General features: G+C 37.0%; 1 protein-coding gene across 1 annotated transcript in view; it reads right to left on the bottom strand.

Moving 5' to 3' along the window:
• LOC150109564 (protein Obscurin-like) overlaps nt 1-27592 on the bottom strand; it is a 1271613-nt gene that overhangs the window by 73697 nt on the left and 1170324 nt on the right. The window contains exons 90-91 of the mRNA XM_090402667.1: nt 18058-18209; nt 9263-9395 (exon numbers count right to left, since the gene is read on the bottom strand). Of these exons, the coding sequence (XP_090258793.1) occupies nt 9263-9395; nt 18058-18209 (285 nt within the window). The remainder of the gene's footprint in view (nt 1-9262; nt 9396-18057; nt 18210-27592) is intronic.

Raw genomic sequence — 27592 nt, 5'->3', positions numbered from 1 at the left:
TGAAATAAGATTATGTTTTAGCAATTTATTTACTTATTTATTATAACAAGGTGATGGATGCATACACAGTGGTATTTTTAGATTTTACATAGGCCTTGAATAGATTACCACAAGACAAGCTGGTAATTAAAATGGAATAGATGGCTTTTATAGTTGGTTATTGTGCTGGATTTGAGACTAGCTATGTGTTAAATATAAGGAAGTTGCATATGGGGGGGGGGGTGATATCCCAGAAGAGGAAAGTTATTAGTGATGTGTCCCAAGGGCCTGTTTTGGGACTGTTGCTGTTTAACTTGTATGTTAATGATATTAAGAAAGGTTTGAATGGTGATATGCAGTGTAGATGATGCAAAAATCGAAAGAATTGTGAGGAGCAGAGCAGAGTAGTTTAGTTTTGTAATTTTGCAAGTTGACTTGAACAGATATCTTATATGTTGATATGGTGAATGGATATGATGAATAGATATGGTGATATCTTAGAGAAAATGGAGAAGATGAGGGATTGGGGGGGGGGAAGGTGATGGTGGAAATGCGTACAATTTCAAAGAAACATCTACATGAGGACAGTACAGTTCCAGCAATGATTTCAACAAAAATGTAGACCTTAGTTATTGAAGGAATTTAGCAAATTAATACAGAAAGAATTATTCAGCATGAAGGAAAAGAGGAGAAGAATGAGAAGCAATCTCAAAAAAGTTGTCAAAGAATGTGGTGAGCTGTAGATAAATTCAAGGCACAAGACGAATGTGTGAAAGAGTGAATGAGTTTATTGTATAATGTGGCAGATATGTTACTGAATGTGTGTCATTTTTTATGATGAGTATACTAACATTATGTAGGTATTTTAATAATAATAACAACACCAAAGTTGAACTCCCTGGAGGTGTCTAATAATAATAATAATAAGTAAGTCATCCATTCCGGTCTGGGGTCTTTCACCCCAGAGGCAAAGCTACATGCCACCAGACAGGTCCCCAGGTTGTGGATCGGAGAATGGCCACCAGAGATGGTGGCTAACTGCGAATAGTCAATAAGCAGTCCCAGACAAGAAGCGGCAATACTAACAGGATGTGGTGGGTTAGTGGACAACTCCAGTAACTATATAATGCCACAGAAGTCCAATGACGGTACTGTGTTGTGGCGAGCTTAGGCCGCCCTAAGCCTAAATCTATATGCTCCTTCTCCTTCTAATTCTCTCCCAAGCTTTTCAAGGAAGACTAAGGGTTTTTCAGATAAGTGTCGATGTGCTGACAGTAAAATGAAAACACGATTGAAATCTGATGCCAAAGTACAAGAAAAAAGACTCATGCCAGCTCGGACGTCGCCCGGTTCAAACAAGGTCCATGTCCCCAATCGAGTAATCAGGGTTGGATCGAAAAATCAGTTACTGAAAACAAAGACAAAAAAAAAAAAAATCAAACTCAGGCCTGTAAAGGATGGAATATCAATTGGCACATGGAATGTCCATACACTCTGGGCAACTGAAAAATTGCAGTTGCTTCAAGAAGAAATACAGATGTGATATATTGGGTATTTCAGAAATGAGATGGACATTGTCAGGAGAATCAAATGGTGGACAAGTTCTCTGGTCAGGAAATGAAAGTAAGCATGAAGCAGGCATAGGTTTCCTGCTAAGTAACAAGGCCTGTCAGGCAATGATACACAAAACCAGTTAGTGAAAGAATAATGGTTGCAAGATTCGGTGCCCAACCATTTAATATCACAACCATTCAAATATATGCGCCCACTGCAGAGAGTGCAGATGAAAACATTGAGAGATTTTACAGGGATCTACAACTAGTAATTGATGAGGTGCCGAAGCAGGATATAATCATTGGAGGAGACTGGAATGCAAAGATTGGCAAAAATAACACAGGATGGGAAAAGGTTATGGGAAAATTTGGTTATGGAGAAAGAAATGAGCATGGAGAGATGCTACTGGAATTTGCCACAGATAACAACCTGATGATTTGCAATACCAAATTCCAACAAAAAGATTGTCGTAAATGAACGTGGTGCTCCTTTGATGGCAAACACAGGAATATGATCGACCTGATATTAATAGACCAGAAATGGAGAACCTCAGTTCAACAGTGCAGATCATTCCAAGGAGCTGATATTGATTCGGACCACAGCTTAGTGATTGCGAATATAAGACTAAAACTGAAACAGCAGTACAAAGGAAAGTTCCAAAAAGCTAAAGACATCTCAAAACTAAATTAAGACAGGCTAAGAACAGCATATCAGAACATATTGGAAACTAAGCTTAAGACCCCAAGTGAAAAACAAAATATAAATACAAGAGCAGAATGACTGACTACAGTGCTAAAAAAAAGCAGTAGGGGAAGTAATTCCTGAAAGAGAAAAGATCAACAAGAAATGGATAGCTCAGGAAACCCTAAAATTGGTACAAAAGAAAAGAGAACTGAAACTTAAAATAGATAATTCAGAGGCAACAGATGAGTTACACTGTGAAAAATGTAATGAAGTACGGAAAGCAGCAAGATCTGATAAAGCCAAATGGTTGGAGGACCAGTGCAAAGACATTGAACAGTACTATGGAGAACACAAAACTAGAGAGGTCTACAAACTTATAAGAAATGTCAATAGGAAGTGGCAAACAAGATCAAATTATCAAGATCAAGGATGAAAATGGTCAAGTATTGATGGCAAGACAGAAATCATACACAGATGGACAAGATATTGCAGTAAACTATATAAAAATCAACTAAATGAAACTGCAACAGAAGTAATCAAAGAACTAAAAGCAATTTCTCGAGCAGCAGAGATCTTTGAAAATGACATCTTGGAAGAGGAGGTGAATCTACTCTATAATATAAAATGATAAGCCTTTTTTTATAACGTTTTTGTGTCACATTTTTTGTCAAGTTATTTGAAATATTTTGAAACTCAGGGGCTACCCTGAGTGTCGAGTCATCAGAATTGAAGGAGAACTGGCCTACCAGTCCACAACTCAGGGGGTGGGCGCCATAGGCACCAGGGGGGGAATCCCCCTTTTGAGTTTTCAAAATTCAAGTCATCAGAATTCAAGGAGAACTGGCCTACCAGTCTGCAACTCGGGGGTTGGGCGCCACAGGCAGGGGGGGAGGAACCCCCCCTTTCAAGTTTTCAAATTTTGAGTCATCAGAATTCAAGGAGAACTGGCCTACCAATCCTGAACTTGGGGGGGGGGGCACTGCAGGCATCAGAGCTCCCCTAGTAAGGCTATAAAACATCTCAAGAACAACAAGAGTCCTGGAGATGAAAACATAATAGGCGAGATGCTAAAATATGGGGGAGAATCAGTTGTAAAAGAAATGCATAAGCTGTGTAATGAAATATGGAGATCAGGGTATGCCCCCAAAGAGTGGAAAAAATCAGTCTTGGTTGTTCTTCATAAGAAAGGCAGTGCTTTAGAATGCACCAATTACAGAACTATTGCATTAATGAGTCATCTTTGCAAAGTGCTGATGAAAATACTAACAGAATGCCTGAAGGGGAATATGGAGGCACATCTTCCAGATGAGCAAGCTGAATTTCGACAAGATCGAAGTACAATGCAACAAATGCACCAGCCTGGCTGGCCGAGTGGTTAACGTATTGCTCCCCAGCCAAAAGGCTGCGGGCTCGAATCCCACCATGGGCATGGATGTTTGTGATTGTCCGTGGAAATACCAGTGGTGGTGATGGTCGGCGATAGATGGCATTGGTGTAGTTGCAGTCAGTTGGTGGAGTTGTGAGTGGTGGAGACAGAGTTGTAGAGTGGATGCTCTCCCTCGATGGGTCTTTGGACTCCCTGGAGGTGAAAAAAAATAATAATAATAAATACTCGCACTAAGACTAATAGCAGAGAAAGCTCGAAGAAAGAACAAAAAGATATATTGCTGTTTCGTGGACTTCCAAAAAGCATTTGATAATTTGACCAAAATATAGCATGGGCTGTCTTGGAATCCTATGGTGTGGACAATAAATTGATCTGCCTGCTGAAAGATATAAACAGCCAAGGACAAGCAAAAATCAGAATAGCAGGTGAGACTGGAGATTAGTTTGCCACAAGTCAAGGCACAAGACAAGGGGACCCAATATCACCAATCATCTTCATCACACATCTGGGAAAACACTAGATAAGATTAAAGAAGAAGGTGGAGGCATTTCAATAAATGGCATGAGAATAAACTACCTCTGCTTTGCAGATGACATCGTCCTGATTGAAGAAGATGCAGCAAGGCCGGAACAGACATTGCAAACACTATACACAGAAGAAAAAAGATATGGGCTAAATGTCAACTTTGAAAAAACTAAAACAATGATATTCGGACAACAGGAGTTACTGAACAGAGTTATGATAGACAGATTCCAACTGGAAAATGTGGAACACTTCAGATATCTTGGATGCCACATGATGCATGACTTGGATCCCAAAAAAGAGATAAAAATTAGAATAGCCAGAGCAACAACTAGTTTAAAAGCCATGGACAAAATATTGAAGAGCTGAGCTATAAATATGCAAACTAAATTGTGCATTGTAGAAACCTGTATCTTCAGCAGCATGCTCTATGGATGTGAGGCCTGGGTACTCCTGAGAGAATCTGAAAGGAGGATATTGGCATTTGAGAGGAAGTGCTATAGAAAGATCTTGAGAATAAGCTGGATACAGAAAGTGAACAATGAGGAAATCTACAGGCGAATACAACCAAAAGAAAACCTGATCCAGAAAATAATCAAAAGGAAACTACATCTATTTGGCCCATATATGTAGAATGAATGATGAGAGAAAATTAAAAACTTTGCTGTTTGGAATAATTGAAGAAAAGAACAAAAGAGGAAGACCAAACAGAGAATGGGGCGATGACATCGTTAAATGGTGCAGAAACTCTATACACAAACTGAGTCATCTTGCACAAAATAGGATGCAGTGGAAAAATCATATCAAGATGGCAGAAGACACCTACGGGCACTGGACCCATGGTTGTTGATGATGATGATGAAGTCATTTCATGAAAGTGGCATACTTCATTAGTAAAGTTAAAGTAGAAGAAATGGAATATTTCTGCAAACCTCAATTTGCTTAGAGAAAGAAATTTTTCTACCCAGGGCCATACATACACTTTTCCAGAGGTGGGCAGGACCTGAAGTGTTAGAGTGCTCTGGGGATCCCCATTTCATTGTTTAGGGACCTTAAATTGGCTCTATTTTTTGGGTCCTCCAGCTAGAGCCTCGTGCAACTGTGCATAAGTACGGCCCTGTTTCTACCTACATTTTTAATTCTATCATCTTTCATAATGCAGTGTTTCTTTTAATAAGTATCATAATTGAAATAATTAAGGTCTGCTAATATCACTAAAGATTATTAGTTAAAATAACTATGATTTGATAAGATATTACTAATCACATCCATAATATGAAATATGACTAATACTCTAATATAGTGCCTGCCTGGATAAAAAATAAATAAAATAAAAATATAAATGAAATAAAATAAAAACAAGTAACTAAATAAAAAACTGAGAACCAAAAAATCCTGGAAAAAAACAAACCTTGCCAATTTTAAGGTTGGTTGGTTTATCAAGGCAGCTTAAAATACCATGCAAAATCTATCATGCCTGTTATGGATTAATTTAGATTAATTCAGCATCCTGTAATGATGTAATTTCTGCAGTGAGTCTCATGACTCCATGAAGGCCATCAACAATATGTCACTATAGATACAAAAGTATCTGCATGAAGGAAATCTGTTAATGTATCACAAACAACATGTAAGGAACAAGCAATACTACTACTACTATTATTATATGGATATCTCAATGCTTTTTTGTGTATAAAGAGGTTAGTTTTATACACAAAAATCTATCATACATCTCCTAATTCATTCACTGTCAAGGCACTCACAACTAATTCTGGCAATCCATTCCCCTCTCTCTCCACAAAAAATCCAGTATGCATATCCTTACTAACCATACTCTTCCTTGCCTTTCTTAGTTCTCTCTCCTCTCTCTATTTGTCATATGTTGAAAATTTTCTATTGTGTCAATTTTATAGAATCCCTTTAATAACTTATAAGTTCTAGCATGTCCCCTCTTTTCTGCTATTAACTAAACTTTGTAATCCACACATCTTCATCCTATCCTCACAGGCATTTCACAGATGTGTCACTAGCTTGGTCACTGGTCTCTGAATCTTCTCCACCATCTCCTGACCCCCAAGAAACACAAGTGACAAATCTGCGCTCAGTAGTCAAGATGTGTCAAATCATAGCCCTATAAACAGGGATAGTAACCTCCCTATTTTTTTAAAATTTATTAGACACACATATTCACAAGAATATAATCATTTTATTACTATAAATATTTCATCTAGAAACTAACTGATCATCATCAGTGCATCAGCATAATAACCAGATGAAGCTAGAATGTTAATCCTATTTACAGAGCTGAGCCATACACTAGAATATCACTTAGTGGCTGGTTACAATAAAATAAGATTACAATTAAGACTCAAATTTAAAATTAAGTAATTTGAAATATAATGAAATAAATGACACATCATTATATTAATTAAATTAAAAAAAATTAAATTAATTAAACACAAGGGGGAGGATGCACTTTTGCTTGCCATTTATGAGGATGAGACTCCCAAATTTTGGCAACAGAAAGGCAGTCATTCTGATTTAAATTCAGTAATAAAATTATTATATTCTTGTGAATATGTGTATCTAATAAACTTTATTATGCTACAAGTGCCCGTAAAAATTCCCTATCTTTATTTGTGAATGTGTTCTTCAACGTCCTAGTAATCCTTTGAGTTATTTTGCCAGCTTTTGCAACATGAACACTGAACTTCAAATCTCTATCCACCACGATCACCAGATCCCTAGCCTCATTAATTTCTTGTAATCCAGTACAATGAATGTGATTGTACTGGATTACAAAGTATGCAATCTTTTTCATCCCAAAGTGCATAAACTTACAATTTGCAAAATCAAATTGATAGCCATTGTCCTTTGCCCACACTATCAATTTATTTCAATTATCCTGCAGGATATTTACATCACCTTTATCAACTATTGCCCTCCTCAGCATCATCAACAAAGAAATGATACCAACCCCCCCCCACCTTAAATGTTTTCATATAGCATTATCAATTTATCAAGTATATAGTTTATCAAGTATTTAATTTATCTACAAATTAAAGAGTAGTGACCCTAGTACAGAACCCTGAGGCATTCCACTAGTCATCCTCCTAGATTCCACTCCACCATATACCACACTGTGGTGTCTGTCTGCAGCCACTTCCTATCCATGCTACCAGATTCAACTTATGTAATAGTTTTCCATGCACTATTCTGTCAAATGTCTTTGCAAAGGTTAGCAGCAAGCATAGTAAATTATTATGTAAAATAACTAAAAAGTAAATTAAAATAACTAAAAAAAGTAAATTACTCTATAAAATGAAAATTACTAAGGCAGGACCTATCTTTTATGAAGCCATGGTGCCCACAATAAAATATCCTATTGCTATTCACCATTCATAAATTCTACCTTCAACCACTTTTTCAATATCTTAACCACTAAATCACCATTCTTGAGATATTAATTGGTCTGTAAATTTGCTACTTCTGTCTTGGAGCCACTTTTATGTAATGAAACTGTCTTACTCTCTTTCCACTCCTTCAGAACCTTACCAGAACTGGGACTTAGATTAAACGCTTTATCAGAGGCGCTGCCAATTCTCTTTAACCGTCACATAACACAGTGTGACATGTGTCTAGTCTCTCTGCTGTATTCACTTTGATATTTTTCAATATGCTGAGCACCTCCCCTTCATCTAACTCAATTTTAACATGAGTATCCATCACATCAGCAATCGCAAAATTTTCTCTTGAATGATTCACTTTTTCAAAGTGACCATCAGCAACTCAGCTATTTCTTTTGCTACCTTCCTACATCAACACTGATTAAAGTCAGCCTTCCATGATCATTCTTCCTTTTACTTGCTACATAATGAAGCAAATAATTTTCCCTCATAATCTGATTTGGCCTTTCTTAACATACTAGTCACTCTTCTTGCTTGCACTTTGTACTGCTCATGAGTATGTTGATTACCTTTTTCCTTATATTCCCTCCACAATTTTTTTTTTTTTTTGCAGCTCTTGCTTTATATCTTTACTCGTTCACTTAACCATCACTTGATTTAACCTTCTGACCATGGGTATATGCAGTCTGATACTGCTTCTCTGAAACAATTCCTTATCACTTCCCATGCACTACTGACATTCTTACCTTGTAGATTCTCAAGCCATGGCACTGCTCCAAGATACTTCCTAAGTCTGTCATAATTGCATGCTTTATAGTTCAACATAATTCCTTTCTTGACAGAGAATTCTGTCAAGAGGCAAATGCTCTACACACAAAGCCTGACATTCACCACAATGTCAGGCAACACATTCCACTTGCCAATCACTCTCCATGTAAAGAACCTGCTCACATATACAGCTTCCAGGGACCCTTCTCCCATTCTATAAAAAATTTCTTCCACATTAACCTGGTAACACCCTTTTACCTCAGTCGCATCCCTCTCTTCCTCCTATTCATAAGGCTTTGCAAACTTCCTTCAACCTATCCTCATATCCCAGAGACCAGTTATGACTTTAGTTCAGTTTTCCCTGGACTCTTCCCAATATATCCTCATCACCATGAAAATGAGGAGACCAAATCTGTGCACAGTAATCCATATGAGGCCTGATCAAGGCTTTACATGGAACCAGAACCTCTTTATTTTTACAAGTTAAGGTCCTCTGCATTATTGCCATAATCTGATGTGATGTTCTCACAACTTGTGCAATGAGACCATCACTTCAGATCCTTGTCCACCACCACTCCAAGGTCTCTCATCTCCTCAACTTCCTCCAAAATTTCCCCACCAAGGGGAAATTTTTTTAATCCCTGTCATTTAGAAGCCTGTTCAGGAAAAGAAGTTTGGCTAACTAAGGCTATAGGGCTATTTTATGTCTGTTAACTGCATGTGCTTTATAATTGTTTTTTTTCTGTTTTGCAGGATGCAAAACTGTCACCTCTATGGGACTAGCTAAAGGCCTCTTGGATTGTAGATTAGATATTTAAACTCAGGTACAACAGGCAAACGCTGTATTTTTCTCATGGCTACACTGTAGAGGCACACTTATAGTCTATTATTAGACTATTGTAAATTACAGTATTTACAGAAAAAAAGTTAATCTAAAATGTGAGAGTGATTTAACTATTACCTCCAATTTTTAGCCTAGCTCTACATGTCGCAATTCCATGAATATTTCTGGCTACGCACTTGTAGACACCGACATCATATCCTCGAGCAGGTTTCAAATGTAATTCACATCTATTATCTGATAACTTTTTCACCTGTAAGTTGGAAATATTCCCATTAGTTCATTTTTTATTATCATACAAAATAATGAAATGAACTGTAAAGACATACTTCATTCAACAAAAAGTTTGAAAAGTGTATTTTATCACCTTAGCATTATATGTTAATTCTCCATAATTACCTTTCTGATATTATCACGTCCATTTACTTCATTTAAATGGAATCAAAGAATGAAAAAAGTAAATGATGCAATTATTTAATAGCAGATTAAGTGTGTGTGTGTGTGTGTGTGTGTGTGTGTGTGTGTGTGGAGGGTCACATTCATGTTATTCATAACACCTCCAAGGAGTCCGAAGACTCATTGCGGGAGGACACCTGATAATTATGACAAGCTTAGGAGAAAACTTTGAGCTATAACATGGAACAAGGAGTTGAGCGGTAAGGAAATAAATGCTGCATGGGAACTTACAAAGAAATGCATAACAGCATCAATGTACAAAGGTGGCCAAAAGGCTGAATAAGGTAGGTGTAAAATGGATGAATGTGGAGCTTAAGCATGAAATCTGGAAAAAGAACGTACTTTGGAGGAAGTACAAGATGAATAATGGTAATCAGCCACATGAAGAATATAAAGAACAAGCCAGGAGAGTGACTCAGTTAGTAAGGAAAACAAAAGTAGAGTATGAGCAGAAATTGGAAAATCCGGCTAAGAAAAACCCTAGAGAGTTTTTTTAGATATGTGGCAAGTAGAAGGAAGAATGGTAATGGAAAGATGAAGTTAAGGAATGAAAGTGGTAGAATGATAACTGCTGCTGAAGACATTGTTGAGGTATTCAGTGATAAATTTATAAGGGTGTTTCATCCTGATCAGGGTGGAATCATGAGGAACTTACGTGTAGAGAACATAGGAGAGGATAGCTTAATTGTGAGTGAGCATGAGGTATTTGAGGAAATAAATAACCTTGATGTTAATAAGGCGATAGCATTTGATGACATATTACCACACATCTTAAGGGAATGTTCCAGGGAACTGGCAGTAGCATTGGCAGGCCTGTTTAATAAGAATTTTGCAACAACACAGGTTCCAAGGGAGTGGAAGGAGGGTAAAATTGTTCCACTGCATAAGGGCGGTGATAAGGATGTAGCTTCAAATTATAGGCTGGACTGTATATCTGGAGTTGAGGTGAAGATACTGACATTGGTTAGAAGTAGGATACAGAAATGGGTTGATAACAGCAGTATTCTCTGTGGTTATCAGCATGGATTTGTTAAAAGGAGATCATGTTTCACTAACTTACTCATGTACTATAACAAGGTGATAAATATCTTGGACAAGTGAGATGCATATACAGTGGTGTACTTGGATTTTGCAAAGGCTTTTGATAGACTGCCACATGGCATTCTTAAATAAATTGAAACAGATGGGATTGGATAACAGACTTCTGTGTTGGATCAGTGACTGGCTGTTGGATAGGTATCAGGAAGTTGTATATAGAGGTGCAGTATCTCGATAGAGAAAGGTCACCAGCAGTGTGTTACAGGCAGGGCCAGTGGAAGTGGGCATTCAGAGCATGCTGATGCTGCTAAGAAGGGGAGGGTGGCACCGTCGCTGGGGGCACACACACGCCCGGATCGTTACAGGGGGTGCTTAGATAGGAATTGCATGCGGGCGGCAAAGACCCTAGTGCCGCCACTAGTCGCAGGGGTCCGTTTTGGGGCCATTGTTGTTCATTTTGCATGTTAACGATATTGGGTTGGGTTTAACTAGTGATATCCAGCTGTTTGCGGATGATGCAAAACTGGGGAGAGCAATGCACAGTCAGGATGGTGTTAATTCCTAATAAGAGGACTTGAACAGATTGCATGAATGGGCAGGTAAGCGGAACTGTCAGTTCAAGTTGCTAAGTGTAAGGTTTTGAGATTTGGTAAGCAATGATGGGATGCAAAGTATACACTTGATGGGGAAATTTTAACAGAAGCAGAGGAGATGAGAGATCTAGGAGTGATGGTGGACAAGGACCTGAAATTCAGGGGCCACATTGTACAAGTTGTGAAGACATCACATCGAATAATGGCAATGATGTGGAGAACCCTGACATGCAGAAATAGAGAGGTTATGATTCCATTGTATAAGGCCTTGATCAGGCCTCATATGGATTATTTGGTCACCGGATTTTCATGGTGACGAAGATATGTAGGAAAGGGTACAGAGAAGATTCACAAAGGTAGTCAGTGGTCTTTGGAATGTAGAGTACGAGGACAGGTTGAGAGAATGTAAGTTGCAGAGCCCGGTGAATAGGAGGAGGATAATGAGAATGGGGGTGATATGATTGAGACATATAAGCTGTTCGAGGGTTGTTATAAGGTAGACATGGAAGAGATTTTTTATAGAATGGGGGAGGGGAGTAGAAGAGGCCATTGCTGGAAACTGTATAAGGAGGGTGTGAGCAAAAGAGTGAGAAGCAGGTTTTTTGCATGGAGGGTAGTTAGTGAGTGGAATGCATTGCCTGAGTGTGTTGTGGATGTGGACACATTGAATCAGTTTAAGACGCGGTTTCATGAGCATTGTATGCAATAGTGAGTATCTCTCACGATGAGTCTCTGACTCCATGGAGGTCAAATATTAATAATAATAATAATTTTTTTATCTTTCTTACTTATCCTACACCATGGCAATAAGCTGATTAATTTATTCCCAAAACTGGTGACAAAACAGCTCATAAAATTATCATCTCATTGCTCTCACTTCATTTTCTCTAAATCATGAAGAGGATGATAAATAGCCAACAAATGTATTTGGGGTAATATTCACTCCTCCCTCTTGATTTTCATTTAACACTTTGCAATCCATCAGAATATCATGCTTTTGGCAGATCCATACCATCTCACTTCTCTTGTTCAATCTCTCAACTAACACACCTTCTACATTCTTCCATAACTACACTTCCAGCAACCAAATAATTTTTGATAAATCTACATGCACTGTTTATTATATTTGATATTTGCATCATGTGTCTGCTTTTTCTTGTTCTCACTGCCATTTTGGCTTCATTAACTATAAACTGTATAACAAAAAATTGTGACAAAACCTACTAACAACCTTGACCGTTACTGTACATTCAATCTCAACTATCCCAAAGATTAAATTATCATTGAAATGTATAAAGTTTTTCCTCAATATTTCAGAAAATAAAACTTATTTTGGCTTCAGCAGTTCTACCAGTGCCACCTACAACACATACATTTTTGTGAGGGGATACAAATATATATGCTGTAGAGCAGACAATTATGACAACTTGCATCAGCAAATTGCATCAAGAAGTGCAAGGATAAAGGAAGCTATTAGTGCACAGAATCAATTAAAAGGAATATATGATGAAGTTCAATGAGGATGCATTCTGCTGTTAAGAGGATAAATCAGATGAGAGTTAAGTGAATGAATGGCATAATTAACACGTTCGCTGCCACGCTACTTCGGCATGGTCTGTTCCCCTACGTTGAGCAATTTCACTTCTTCAAGGTCAGTACGATAATCTCATTACCGGAGGTAAGCGTCCTATGAGTATACTCGTAGTTGGCTTGTACGGTCTATGAGAATACACAGTTTTGATGCTAGCCCCACAAGCCAAGCATTTTCACTTCTTCAAGGTCACTACAATAACCTCGTTCCCGGCGGTAAGCGTCATACGAGTATACTCGTAGCTGGCTTGTGAAGCAGGTTTACCCACTACGAGTATACTCGTAGTTGGCAGTGAACGTGTTAAGCAAAAATTCATAAATTGAAAACATTGTTCAAGGATTTGAGAGAAAAATATCATAAACAGGTGAATGAACAGTACAATGTAAAGTAATGGTAAAGAAAAGGCAAAAGTTGATTATGAAAGAAAGTGATTGCATGCACCAAAGTAAATCTGAAAGAGTTCTTCCATTATGTACAAGTAAAAGGAAAAGTAATCATAGTAGAATAATTGTGACAAATGCAAATGATATGAAGGAAACTGCTGTAGATTTTGTTTGGTAGTTTATTATATGGAAGGGAAGAAATAACCTGGAAAGTCTTTGGGATAGTCCTAACTGGCTACTTAAGTTGTCCTGTATCAGGATTCTGTTTACGTTCTCCTAATCCATTTTTTTATCTTCTCCTCACAGAAGTTTCTGATATTCCAGTCCTTAATTTAGTTTTGTCTAGGCAATTTAGTTGTGAATGATTGGAATGCCTTGCCTGAGAGTGTGGTGTCCACAGAGAATTTGAGTGTATTTAAAGCATGGTATGATGAGCTGTGTGTATGATAAAAAGACCTCCTAGATGAGGCTTTGACTTCATGGGGGTCTTGGGGTAATAATAATAATAACTTCTGACAGAGTTCTAAATCTCCTGTCCTTAAATTATTCCAAACTGACCTTGATTTCAGGCCAGATATTGTAAGCCAGTTCTATGACCTGATATTCTTGTGTGATTTCACTGTATGTCTCAAGCCAGTCTGCCTGTATGCAGGATAAAAAGTCCAAGTTATGGAAGACTAAAATCCTGCCATCTCTCTATGAGACTAACTAATTCCCCTTTGGTTGGAAAATCTTTTTTATTTTGAAGCAATGTTAAAAAAGGACTTAAGTTACTTCCAACAAAAGAACACGCATGCATAATCCATCTGAGTGCTCTACAAAGATACAGACTGCAGTAGAAAGAAGTGGTTGAATTACTGAAGAATAACTTTTCAGTATATATCATCTGGGTGGAAAAGGTACAATTTATGATACTAGAGACATGAGTACATAAAAGCAGAGATAGATAAGTAGGATAAGTTAGACATATTGCAAACTCTTGATATATACAGAATTATGATACATCAGTATATGTTAAAGGAATGTATGAGGAAATTGACAGTACCTTTAATCTGAGTGTTTGAGTTTTAACCAGGTCTAAAAGGAGAAAGAAAGCAAGTTTACCATTCCATAAAGATGGTCCCACAACTGAGACAATGAGTCATAGGTCAGACCAGTTATTGTTTGTGGAATAGTCATTAATTATACATAAAATTCAGAACCTAGTACGTTATTATATTATTATTATTATTAACACTAGACCTCCATGAAGTCAAAAGACTTATCAAACTGAACTCTAAACTCATTCAATATGTCTGCATCACCACACTATTAGGCATGCATTCCACTCACCAACCACTTTCCACTCAAAGAACCTGCTCCTCACCCCTTTGCTCAGGTGGTTCCATCCCTGGAAACACCTGAGTAGGTGAGTGAGTCTGCATGTTGAGAGGAATGTGAGGAAATGAAAGGAACAACTAATTTGTTAATATTTTTTGACAATGTGACCATTGGACAGGAAGGTTTGAAACACCAGACCTCACTGATAGAAAGTGCATAAAGGAGAGTTCAGCTGAGTGGAAGTCTGGGTAGAATAGAAGCTCTGTTGATAATGTCATATTGTTGAGAATGTATGAAGAAAGATGGTTTAATGTAAAAGTAAGCATAAAGGCAATGGTGCATGCTATTTCGATTATTATTTGTCTCTATATGGATCATATTATGATATCAAATTGGAGATAGTAAACTCACCTCTTTATATAGATGATGCTCTACTTTGCTCTATAAAATATTTAGGCGTAATGATCACTAACCAAAACCAAATGAAATGATAGAAATGCAGAATTGAATAAAGAGAGGTAATCAGACTTTCTGTTTCCTCTCATGTATACTCAGGTCAAAGGATATTCACTGATAGGCCAAAGTTAAAATATAGAAATCAATAATTCATCCAGTTGTTACCTGTGGATGTGAAATCTGGATATCTATGGCAAGGATGGAGAATTCAATTTCAGCTTTTCAAAGGAAAATCCTTAGGAAACATTTTTGATCCATTGAATGTTACTGTTGTATCTGATCCTCTCTGGAAGATCAGATACAACCATGAGTTATGTCAACTTTATAAAGAACCCACAAAATCTAGTATAATCAAGTTCAAAAAGTTGCAGTATACAGGACATTTTTTTTTTTTGTATTTAAAATGACAGTATTCCTAAAAATTCAATAAATAGTAAAATTCTTGTTAAAAGACCAAAAGAAAAAAACTCAGAACAAGATGGATAGACATAAGAGTCAATATAGCAACATTGTATTACAATGTCCAAGCTGGAGAAGTAAAGTTTTGAACAGAGAGAGTTGGAGACAACAAATCCAGGAGGCTAAGCCTTGATTTGGACTGTAGCCATAAGAAGAAGAAGATACTTTGCTTTGCTCAGGCTCAAGATTTCCTTGCCTCACTCTGCTGCCTTTATTTTTCTCCTAATTCAATAGTCAAAGAAGTTAGTGTGGTAAAAACTTTGATTATTGATGTTGAAAGTTTATTTTTCACTTGGTTAGACTATAATAAATTTAGTTTAATCCTTTATCCAAGTGTGAGCAAACAAAGTTTGCATCTGAAAGTATCTTCAGGACTGGGGTAGGGTGGTACAACACCAGGAAACTTGTTGCAAAGGTGGAGCAAGCTAACATCACTCCTATCTCAGTATCTCCCACAATGCAAAACACATCTCCTTGTGGATACGTATAATGTTATGCATTAAGGGAAGGGCCACTACCCAGACTAGTTTCGACCTTTATTGAGGTCTCTTCAGTGGGAGCCAGGCCCAATTGGAGATACTAGGCAGAAGCATTAGCAAGGTCATCTCTACCTATATGGGAGATACTGAGATAGGAGTGATGTTAGCTTGCTCCACCTTTGCAACGAGTTTCCCGGTGTTGTACCACATTATCCCAGTCCTGAAGATACTTTCAGGTGCAAACTTTGTTTGCTCACACTTAGATAAAGGATTAAACTAAATTTATTATAAACTTTGATTATATATCACTGAAAGTTCATTGAGAATATCTTCCTTGGAGACTCAAACAATCATAATTTAAACTGGTTCCCATTCTCTAACTTCACTGACAAATCTAAAAGGGAAGTTGAACTTACTGTTAGCAAATATTTCGGCTGATCTAACATGTGGCAAACATGTTAAACACACACACATCATTTGCCATCACCTACATGCCAAAATATTACATAATTCTGATCATTCTCCCAATACGTGGACCTTTTCTTAACCAGCTCTACTTCCAAAAACATTGTAGATGTTAGCTATCTTCTTGGAAGCTCCAACCATACCTTTTCCATGTTACACAACTTTTTTATGACACAACTCAGCCTCGTATTCTACAACAATAATACAATTGTGCCAATTGGGATGCTCTGCTTCTTTTCCATTTTTTGATTATTCTTCTGTTCTCCTGTTCTAGTGCCTACTCCAACCAAATAACTGAAATAATTCTTGGTGGAATAAGTCCCTTTATTCTCTACACCACTCAAAATCCTAAAGTCTATAGAAGCTCTGGTTATTCAACAAATGTGCCAAAGAAGTCCAAGACAAAAATTCAGCATACAATCAATGGGTGAAGTCAAAAACTCTGGATAGTACTCGATAAGCCTGATACTAATAAGTCCTCTGGAACGTATGATATCCCTACAGTTGTATTAAAATCTTCTGCTTCAGAATTAATCAGATGTCATATTCATCTACCCAACAGCATGAAACAAACCAAACCAAACCAAACCTTTATCTAGCCTGTTCCTAAAAAGGAAGATAAAAGCCAACCATCAAACTATCATCCTATGATGCTTGCCGCCATATTCTTGAAAAGAATGGAAAAGATCATTAACTGCCAACAGCTTCTTTGAGTTGTTGAGAGACCCACTACTTTGAGGCATACCAATTAATTGGTTATCACAAATATGGAAATTCATAGCTAACTGCATCCACCTTTGGACAGAAGCAACAGAAAAGTTTACAGAACCTCACATGTTCTTTTTGTATTTCCAAGTCATTATAATCTAGTCTAGCATCATGGCTTTCTTATCAAGGAGTTTTACTTCCTTGTCAACAGATATATTAGCATAATTTGTCAAATTATCAGTCCAGATGTCCACGTATACCACTCAACAGCCATTTCACTAATTAATAGTGAAGATGGCTAATTTCACATAATCTCATTTCATGTCATTTCTGAAATCCATGAATAAGAGGTCTATTCATAACAGAGTCTAAGAAATTTCTTAAGGTGAGGGAATTTGTTATAATGCTACAGTTAAATTTGATTGCATAACAGCCATATTGTCAACAATACTATTTTGTCACATCTTTTGATGGAACACCAGCAAAAAAAACCTATATTATCATCACAAGTAAGTGGAGAGCACAAGAAATAAGAAGGTAGCTTTCTGCATGAAGAATACTGGTTAGTGCATGGAATGCACTGCCTTAAAGGTTGGGGAGTGCAAAACAGTGAATGATTTTAAGGTATGGCATGTTTGACAATAAGGAACCTGAATGACTCTCCTACAACGATTCTCTTTACTTCGCTTCATAAGGTCTCTGGGTTGCAGTGGTGATGAAAACAATAACAATTATTATTATTATCGTTGTTTTTGTTGTTAATAATCAGTATTATGCAGTGTAATTATTAACTGTTATTATTAATAGTACAATTATAATATGATTGCACTTCTTATCCTTTGTAATACAGTATGTGCTTTGCATCAAGATTTAAACAAAGAAATACATTCTTACACACAAAATATATTTTCTTTAATGACTAAGATTTCTGATCTTGAGTATTATATTAAAAAGATAATAAACATACCACAATTCTACTACTTTCAATCAGGATGCCATCATTTCGAAACCAGCTGTAAAGAGGCTGGGGTTCACCAACTGCAAAACATCTGAACATTACATCTTCATTTTCCCGAATAACAGCATCCTTAATTTTCTCACGGAAATATGGAGGTGTTCCTAGGATTAAAATAAATCATCATGTTATACATTCAGTGGACAAAACATTAGAGATAGGGGTGATGGGAAGTTCACACTCACAGAGTAAAATGTACCCAAACCAAATGCAGATGGTAAATAGGCTGACATCAGGTCTTCCTAACAGTGTATTGCAATTGACAAACATGGGTAAATGTGGCGATATTAGTGACTTTGATTGTGGATGTATTATTGGCCCAAGACAAATGGGTCATTTTGTCACCCAAATGGTAAGAACTCTAGGGTTTTTGAAGGCAACTGTATCAAGAGTCTACTGCAAGTTTACCATCAATGGATGTACGAGCACCCACAGAGCAAGTGGTGGCCGCCCACACGCCACTGATGACTTGGGGTTGACATAGACTGTCCAGGCTCATACAGATCAATAGCCACAAATCACATCCAGTTTCAGTGTTGGAGGTCCAAGCAGCATCAGCAAGCAAACGGTATGGAGTGCCCTGCATACCATGGGCTACTGGAGCCAATGCCCTAATTGTGTACTGTGGTTGACAGCTTGTCATCAGGCATTGCACCTCGGGTGTCAGAACCATGAAAACTGGGCCTCTGCAGAGTGGATTAGAGTCATTTGGCCTGATGAATCCTGTTATCAGTTGTACCAAGATGATAGGAGGGTGTGGGTGTGGAGTCGACAGCATGAGGCCATGGTCCCATTATGCCAGGTCAGTCTGTGTTCAAGGAGGTGGTGGTGGCTCTGTGATGGTTTGGGAGTCCTCTCAAGTGACACATTAGGTCCCTTAGTATGTCTGGAGAGGTCCTTGTGAGCTACCAGAATGTGCTGGCAGATCACCTACATGCTTTCATGGCCTTTGCACATCCTGCAGCTGATGATCTGTTTCAGCAGGACAATGCGGTGCCCCACCAGGCCACAACCACCCAGTCATGGCTTGAGGAACACTCATCTGAGTTAAGGATCATCCAGTCACCCCCAAATTTAAATCTGATTTAAATTTGGATCAGAATTCAGACATCAGAACTATATATCTGGGACTGATATCTAAGGCATGGTTGTTGACAATGTTGCAACAGGCATGGCTGGAATTATCTCTGGTAACCCTCTGGCACCTGGTGGCATCGATGCCTCAGAGAGTACAGGCTGTTATTCATGCTAGAGGAGGACCGACATGTTATTAGGTAAGTATCTCTAATGTTTTGTCCATTGAGTGTATAATTTTAATTCGGATTTAACAATATTAATAATATAATGATTTAATATTATTTAATAGAAGTCCTTGTTTCTGTTCATTAAAGAAAGAAAAACTATGAGGTGATACCATAATAGCACTTGGATAAAGCTGGTTATCATTTTACTTTGATATTATTAAAGTTCACAATTAGCATTTTCTCCTTAATTGAGCTATATTTTTTGAAATGGAAAGGAACAGATATTGATTATCAGCACAGATATAAGAGTTTTAGTCCATTTGGGATATATCATTAATACATAAACTCAAATAAAAAAAAAAAAGAAATCCTAATACAGAAAGCTTTGTAGAATGTGCTTAAAAGTAATAGTAAAACAGCTCTGAAATTAAAACAGTTTAATAGTAAAGGCTCTGAGTCTAAAAATAATCTACTGTATCATAAAACTAAATACAATTTGGAATCTTTTAAAATTTTCATAGCAAAAGACAAGGTGTTTTAAATCTATCTAAATACTGTATTTTGAAATCTGCTCTCAATTTTTTAATTCTCTTATTACAGCTTAGCTTCAGTTGCTGTTTTATATCTTTTGCATTTAATTAGTTTAAGGAATCTTTTTGTTTTGATGAAACAAAATTTGGTATTGAGCAATCATAAAGGGTGATATAAAGTTTCATAAGGTTCTTTTATGGAGAAAAGAAAAACTTTTTTTGGAAAGTGCTGATTTCTACAGCACACTACAAACATGGTTTGAGAGATAAAATCTGTCTGAGTCTCTAAGACTAAGGGAGATTATTAAAAGCACTAAAGTAATGATTGTGTTCACATGAAATGAGGGCAATTGATTAAAATATGTATAATGGTTAATGCAGACCTACAGAATCCAAACATAGGCATATCATCACCCCTCAATAAGAAGTGGTGTTTAAGATGACTATGACCTATGTAGATCTGAGCAAAAACAACTTTTTCTTTATGATCCTAGCAAGGACCAGACTGCCATATTTTAATTTCAGGCTTAATCTGGTAGAATTTTTTGTTAGCTCCATTCCTTGATCTCCAGTATAAGAGACATTCAGATGATGATATCTTAAGGGATGAGCTAAACTAGCTGCTTTATATGCAGTCTTGTTTTCTTAATTTCAACATGGCTTGGGATCTAACAGAGATGTATATCCAGATGGAGCCTCTTTATTTGACAGAACTAATGTTGGATACATGACAGCACTGGATGTTGTTGATATACCAGACGTCTTAGTGCCTGTAGAGAACTTTGAGAATCAATATAAATAATGCAAGTTCTGTGGCATGCACATTGGCAGTATAGGTGCTACATTTTAGTGGGATCTGATTAGACATTTTGCTGTGGGGTCTGCTGCTTGGGATGACAGAAGACCTCACTAGAGATCGATTTTGAACTCTCTGTACAGACAGGTACAAATTTAGAGTATTCTGTTCTGCATGCATTTGAAAGAGTTGATGGTAGACAGAGGAAGTAATGATTATTTAACTAAACTGCACAGAATTATGCGCGATGAATGCAGCTGTGCCACAGTGGTAGTCTATTTAATGGGATCCATGCAGTGCTGTCAATCTTGATGTCTCAATTGTAATACTGCTTTTATTTGGAAAACAAAGAAACATATTTCAGTCTGAGACAGACAGACAGTACAAATTTTTCCACCATGAACAAAAATAATTGGCTTTATATGATGGTCTGGAATTTAAAGTGCAGAATCAGAGAAACAAGAATATTGGGGGGGGGGGGATAAAGGCAAGTGTGGATGGTCATCCTGATGGTGAACATATTATAAAGAGAAATGATCAGCATGATCGTGAGTGGTACATGTACAAAGGCAAGAGAGATGACCAGAGTGATAAGAAAGCCAAAGCTAACATGTACAAAGGCAAGAGAGATGACCAGAGTGGTAAGAAAGCCAAAGCTAATTATGAGAGGAAGATAGAATGAAGCCAAATGAAATTCTAAAGAATTCTTTTGCTATACAGCGAGTAAAAAGAAGAATAACAACTATGGGAGGATACTTTAATGGGAGCTGATGGGAGGTAGCAGAAGCAAACAAAATAGTTGAATTATCGAACCATCATTTTGCAAGAGTCCATCTACCATTCATGTGATACAGTGCCAGATGTGATACTAACTGTTCCTTAGAATCAAGGTAGACAAATTTAAGGTGCTTATGATTATATTATTATATGACATTGCAGAACCTTACTGCAAATTTAGGCAGCCCATACTATGTAGATCTGACTTATGCCAATTCACAGTTATGAATGATGTTGGTTGACAGAGAGGATTAAATAATAAAAGTAAAACGAACAAGTGATATTAGCAGCACACACACTTGTAAACATAATAAGATGAATCTTCAGATGAAATTGAATATTATTATGAATTAAAAGGTGATCAAGGTATTGTAAGGATATTATGTGACTTTAACTGGCTACATCCAATATAAATACAATCATTAAGGATGAGTCTGCATCATCATCAAATTCCTGATATATACCCTCAAGGGGTGTACAGGATATGATAGTACTACATGAAAAATTTACATCATTACCAACTTCCTACCTACAATTTTCCTCCAAATCAGTCTGTTAAATGTCAAGACTCCAATATTATCAGGTCTTATATTTCTGTCTTCCAAGGCACTTTTTACTGTATCAATCCACCTATATCTTGGTCTTTCTCTGTTTCTTTTTCTGGCCAATCTGACAGAGAACACTTGTTTTACTAATCTTTCCTCTCCCATTCTGCTTAAGTGACCTTACCATCTGCGATTAGCTCTGCTAATGCATTCCTGGATGCTGACAATATCAAGTTCTTTCCTAATATCCTCGTTTTTAATATGATATTGTCATTGCTGCCATCAGTTCATGCCCTAATCTTTCTCAGGACTCTCATATCTGCAGTCTCTAGTCTTTGGTCAAGTGTTTTTACTTCTAACTCGGCTCTCACATCCATAAGTTAAAATTGGTTTAAACACTGTCTTGTATACAGCTAATTTAGTGTTTCGGCTAATTTCTCTCTTATTCCATATAAATTTATTCAGTTGACTTCCTACTATACCAGCTTTGTTGATTCTGTTGTCTATTTCCATATTTAACTTACCATCTTCACTAAAAATCGTGCCTAAGTAGCTAAAATATTTTACTTGTTCTATAAGTTCTCCATTCACAATGCAGTTGATATTTTCAATGTTTCTGCCTATTTTCATTGTCTTTGGCTTTTTAATACTGACCTTCATACCATATCTATTACAACAGTTATTCAATTTAGTCAGGGAATTTTGCAGACTTGTAGCAGATTTATTTAGAAGTATAACATCATCTTCATAAAGCTAAGAGCTGAGATTAACTCCTCCACTTTTGATATCAGGTTTAATACCACTTTCCTTCATAATGTGATCCATATAGATAATGAATAAGAGAGGGGATAATGTACATCCTTGTCTGACACTAGATTTAACATTAAACCATCTTCCTGTACTTCCTTCAATTCTAACTGCTGACTTACAACTCATATAAGAGTCTGCATTAAAGAACATTTTAAATTATATGAATTGTTGAAATCCAGTATTATAGATGTCAATTATTTTAAAATTGTCTTCAATTATGGTTTCCTTAATCTATTTACCATGCCATTTACCATGAACAATTTATTTTAAATTGTTTTTAAATCAGTCCATGTATTATAAGAATGTGTAAGAGAATTGACAATTCCTTGATTAAGCTGGTTAGTGAGTGGAATGCACTGCCTGAGTGTGTTGTAAATGTAGACATTGAATCTGGCACAGTTGGATGAGCATTGTGTGCAATGGTGTGAACCTTCCTCAATGAATCTCTGACTCCATGGAGGTCAGATGTTAATAATAATAATGAAGGGTAGCTGGTTAATGTCATGCATATAGATGTTGAATAGAGTTGAGGAGAGAATAGCTCCATGTGGCACTCCACAGGTTACTATTAGCTCTCTATTGCAGTTTGATCCAATGCACGTGATTTGTTTTTTATTTTGAAGGTAGTTTCTGAACCACATGTGCAGAGGCCCATCTATTCCAACATGTCTTAGCTTTTCTAATAAAGTTTGATGTGTGAGTATTGAATGATTTAGTCAAGCTGATAAAGACTATCACGGCAATTTTGTTTTTATCTAAGGCAGTATTAATTACATCTGTAAAATCTTTCAAGAGAGATGTTGTTCCCTTATTTTTCTGCAAATCGTACTGTGTTTTGGGGATAATATGAAAGTTCTCTGTATATGTTGTGAGTTTCCTAAGCTGAGCCTAAACAGACCCATAGCAACTCTACCAATTATCAACCAAATTATGTAGTGGATAATTGGCAGAGTTGCTATGAGTCTGTAATTATTGATTTAATTTCTTTTTCCATGTTTGTATAGGGGTGTAATTATGGCAGTCTTTAACATACTTGTATTTGTTTGGTTTTAAATAAAATAAAGTATTTTATTAATTAATTTTAGTAAGATCGGGTATAGGATAGTTGTGTGTTGTTTGATATCCTTGAGAGAAGTTCTGCTTCTTTTATGGTTAGGAACCATAATGTCTGTTTTGCTTGTAGTCCGAATGGAGGATCATGTTTTGTGATTGGAGGGATCTTTCTCTGTAGTTGGATGGACTTTACAAAGTATTGGTTAAAGTTGTTTGCTAGTTTTTGGATTTTAGCTGCCGCTGCAGCCATTATTCAAAATAGTGTCGAGGAACTATTACAACTAAAGGCTAAATAAGTATAAGTGAGTATACTATAGGTATAACTATATAAGTAAAAGTTAACTATGGTACAATATGACAAAATTTCATGCCGGCTGGGACATCACCCGGTTAAACAAGACCCCCGTTGTTTTCGCTAGGGAAACAAGGCCAACATCTATGGAACAAATCTGAAAGCACACCCCAACTCAACATTACCAGAGTTAAAGATCGGTACTATCAACATAAGAAGCCTGAATGGTAAAGAAATGGAGCTAGCTGAGGAATTAGAGAAGTACCAGATCGACATAATAGGGGTGATGGAAACAAAAAAGACAAAAACTGGTGAGATCTTTCTGAGCAATAAATACAAAATGTTATATTCAGGAAATGACAATCAAGTAAAAGAAAGAGTAGCCATAGTATTCAACACAAAATACGAGGCCAATCTTCTCGAATGGCAGGCAGTCTCAAGTAGAGTGATATGGGCAAATATCAGAATGGGGAATTGGACAATGAGACTTATTTGTGCCTATAGTCCCACAGAAGGGTCTACTAAAGTAGAAGTGGAGGAATTTTTTGATGCTTTAGAAAAAGCAACTGACACAATGAAAAAGGAAAAGTTGGTCCTTGTTGGGGATCTAAATAGCAGAATAGGAAATGATTGTCAGACATACCAAAATATTTTGGGAAAATTTGCAGAAAAGAGCAAAGTTAATAATAATGGCAAATATCTGTTGGATTTCTGCTCAGGACATGGACTGGTTATTACTAACACCATCTTCCAACATAAAAATGTGCACAAAATCACATGGAGAGAAGAGGCAAGGAATACGAAAAGTCTCATTGACTATGTTATTGTTGATAGTGATGTTTTCTCCCTGGTGCAGGACACCAGAGTGTACAGAGGATTTGAAATTGGAAGTGATCACTATTTAGTCTTGAGCAGGATAAAATTGAATTTCATATTGAAAAGAATAACATGTAAGAAAGTTTTAAAGCGAATAAAAGTTGAGCTGCTCTCAGATGTGAACTGTAGACTAAAATACACAAAGATTATTGAAAAAAAAAAAATGAAAGAGTTTGAGAACAGGAACCAAACCTTGGAGATTCAGTGGCAAGCCTTGAAGAAAAGCTTGATTGATTCAACCAGAGAGGCATGTGGTGATGAGGTTGTCTGCAAGGATAGAAAAATCAGAACTCCATGGTGGACACAGGAAGTTAAAGAGGCAGTGAAGGAAAAGAAGAAAGCATATCAAAAGTTCCTGGCAAATAAGTCAGCTTTTGCTCTTAGAGAATACAGAGACAAATGTAAGAAAGCTAAACACTGTGTAAAACTAGCTAAATAAAAGTCATGGGAGGACTTTGGCAAGAACATAGAAAATAAATATCAAGAAGGTGGTAAGATATTCCGGTGGAGGTTGTTGAAGAAGCTTAGAAATGGCAAGAAAGAGTACTGTAAAAGGAGTTAGAGATGATAAGGGCGACATGAAAACAGGAGAAAAAGATATCCTTGAAGTATGGAGTAATTACTTCGAAAAATTGCTAAATGAAACAAGCAGTGATAGCACAGTGGTAAAAAACACTCAACAGGCATACACCCAGGAATACATATCCATACTCGAAGTAGAAAAAGCAATCCAAGGCTTGAAATGTGGAAAGGCAGCAGGAGCAGATGATATTCGACCAGAAATGCTTAAGTACGGTGGTATAAAAGTCTTACAGTGGCTGCACTGCATAGTTCAGAAAGCCTGGACAGAGGGACAAATTCCCGATGATTGGAGTAGAGCTCTAACAGTACCCATATATAAAAAGGGAAATAAATCTGAATGTGAGAATTACAGAGGTATTTCCCTACTGAGTGTTCCTGACAAGATCTATGCAATTAGATCTTGTCAGGAACAACTTGAGAAACAGTTGAGAAGAATTGTGGAAGAAAAGCTTGGTGAAGAACAAGCTGGATTCAGGCCAAATAGAGGCTGTCAGGATCAGATCTTCACTTTATGACAAATAGTGGAGAAATCATGGAAATATAACAGATCTGTATTTAATTAAGTTTTGTAGATCTGGAAAAATCATATGACAAGGTGCCAAGAGAGAAGCTATTCTAAACGCTACAGTTGAATGGTGTCAGTGGGACATTATATCAAGCAATACTTAGTCTTTATTTGAGTTGTAAGTCAGCAGTTAGAATTGAAGGAAGTACAGGAAGGTGGTTTAATGTTAAATTTGGTGTCAGACAAGGATGTACATTATCCCCTCTCTTATTCATTATCTATATGGATCACATTATGAAGGAAAGTGGTATTAAACCTGATATCAAAAGTGGAGGAGTTAATCTCAGCTCTTAGCTTTATGCAGATGATGTTATACTTCTAAATAAATCTGCTACAAGTCTGCAAAATTCCCTGACTAAATTGAATAACTGTTTTAATAGATATGGTATGAAGGTCAGTATTAAAAAGCCAAAGACAATGAAAATAGGCAGAAACATTGAAAATATCAACTGCATTGTGAATGGAGAACTTATAGAACAAGTAAAATATTTTAGCTACTTAGGCACGATTTTTAGTGAAGATGGTAAGTTAAATATGGAAATCAGCTAATGCCTGTTTTTTTTATTCCCATATACGGAAGTAGGTGAGGCCATTTAGCCCTATCTAACTTTTAGAGACTGAGTGGGCAGTTCAATCTCCACTGGTACCAATCAGAGATAGATGGCCCAAGGCTATCACTAGTTAAGTGGTACACAGTGAAGAGACGGCTCAAATGTGCCGCCATCTCGTGGTCCCTAACCCTAACACAATATATTTTAATGTCTGAAATAATGTGGGTTCTACGGTCGATTTTCTTGAGTTTACGGGACGAAAAACCTGCTTGCCCCTGCCAGAGATCGACTAACTCGGGAACCGGTCGAAAAAAGGCTTGGAAAAATTTTCTCTAGTTGCCAACTAGATTCAAAACCAAGTCTTCCTTCATGCGGCCAAGCGCCGCGGTATGCAAATGCCACATCCACTGAGCTACAGAGGCTCTAAAATATGGTAATAGACAACAGAATCAACAAAGCTGGTATAGTAGAAAGTCAACTGAATAAGTTTATATGGAATAAGAGAGAAATTAGCCGATACACTAAATTAGCTGTATACAAGACAGTGTTCAAACCAGTTTTAACTTATGGATCTGAGAGCTGGGTCAGAAGTAAAACACTTGATCAAAGACTCGAGACCGCAGATATGAGAGCCCTGAGAAAGATTAGAGGTGTGAACAGATGGCATCAATGCAATATTATATTAAAAACGAGGATATTAGGAAAGAACTTGACATTGTCAGCATCCAGGAATGCGTTAGCAGAGCTAATCTCAGGTGGTATGGTCACTTAAACAGAATGGGCAAGGAAAGATTAGCGAAACAAGTGTTCTCTGCCAGGTTGGCAGGAAAACGACTCAGAGGAAGACCAAGATATAGGTGGATTGA

Source organism: Typopeltis vanoorti, chromosome 2, assembly GCF_054136105.1.
Source record: "Typopeltis vanoorti isolate ZY-2024b chromosome 2, IOZ_Tvanoo_1.0, whole genome shotgun sequence".
Taxonomy (NCBI): domain Eukaryota; kingdom Metazoa; phylum Arthropoda; class Arachnida; order Uropygi; family Thelyphonidae; genus Typopeltis; species Typopeltis vanoorti.
This window is presented reverse-complemented; position numbering and strand designations above follow the sequence as displayed.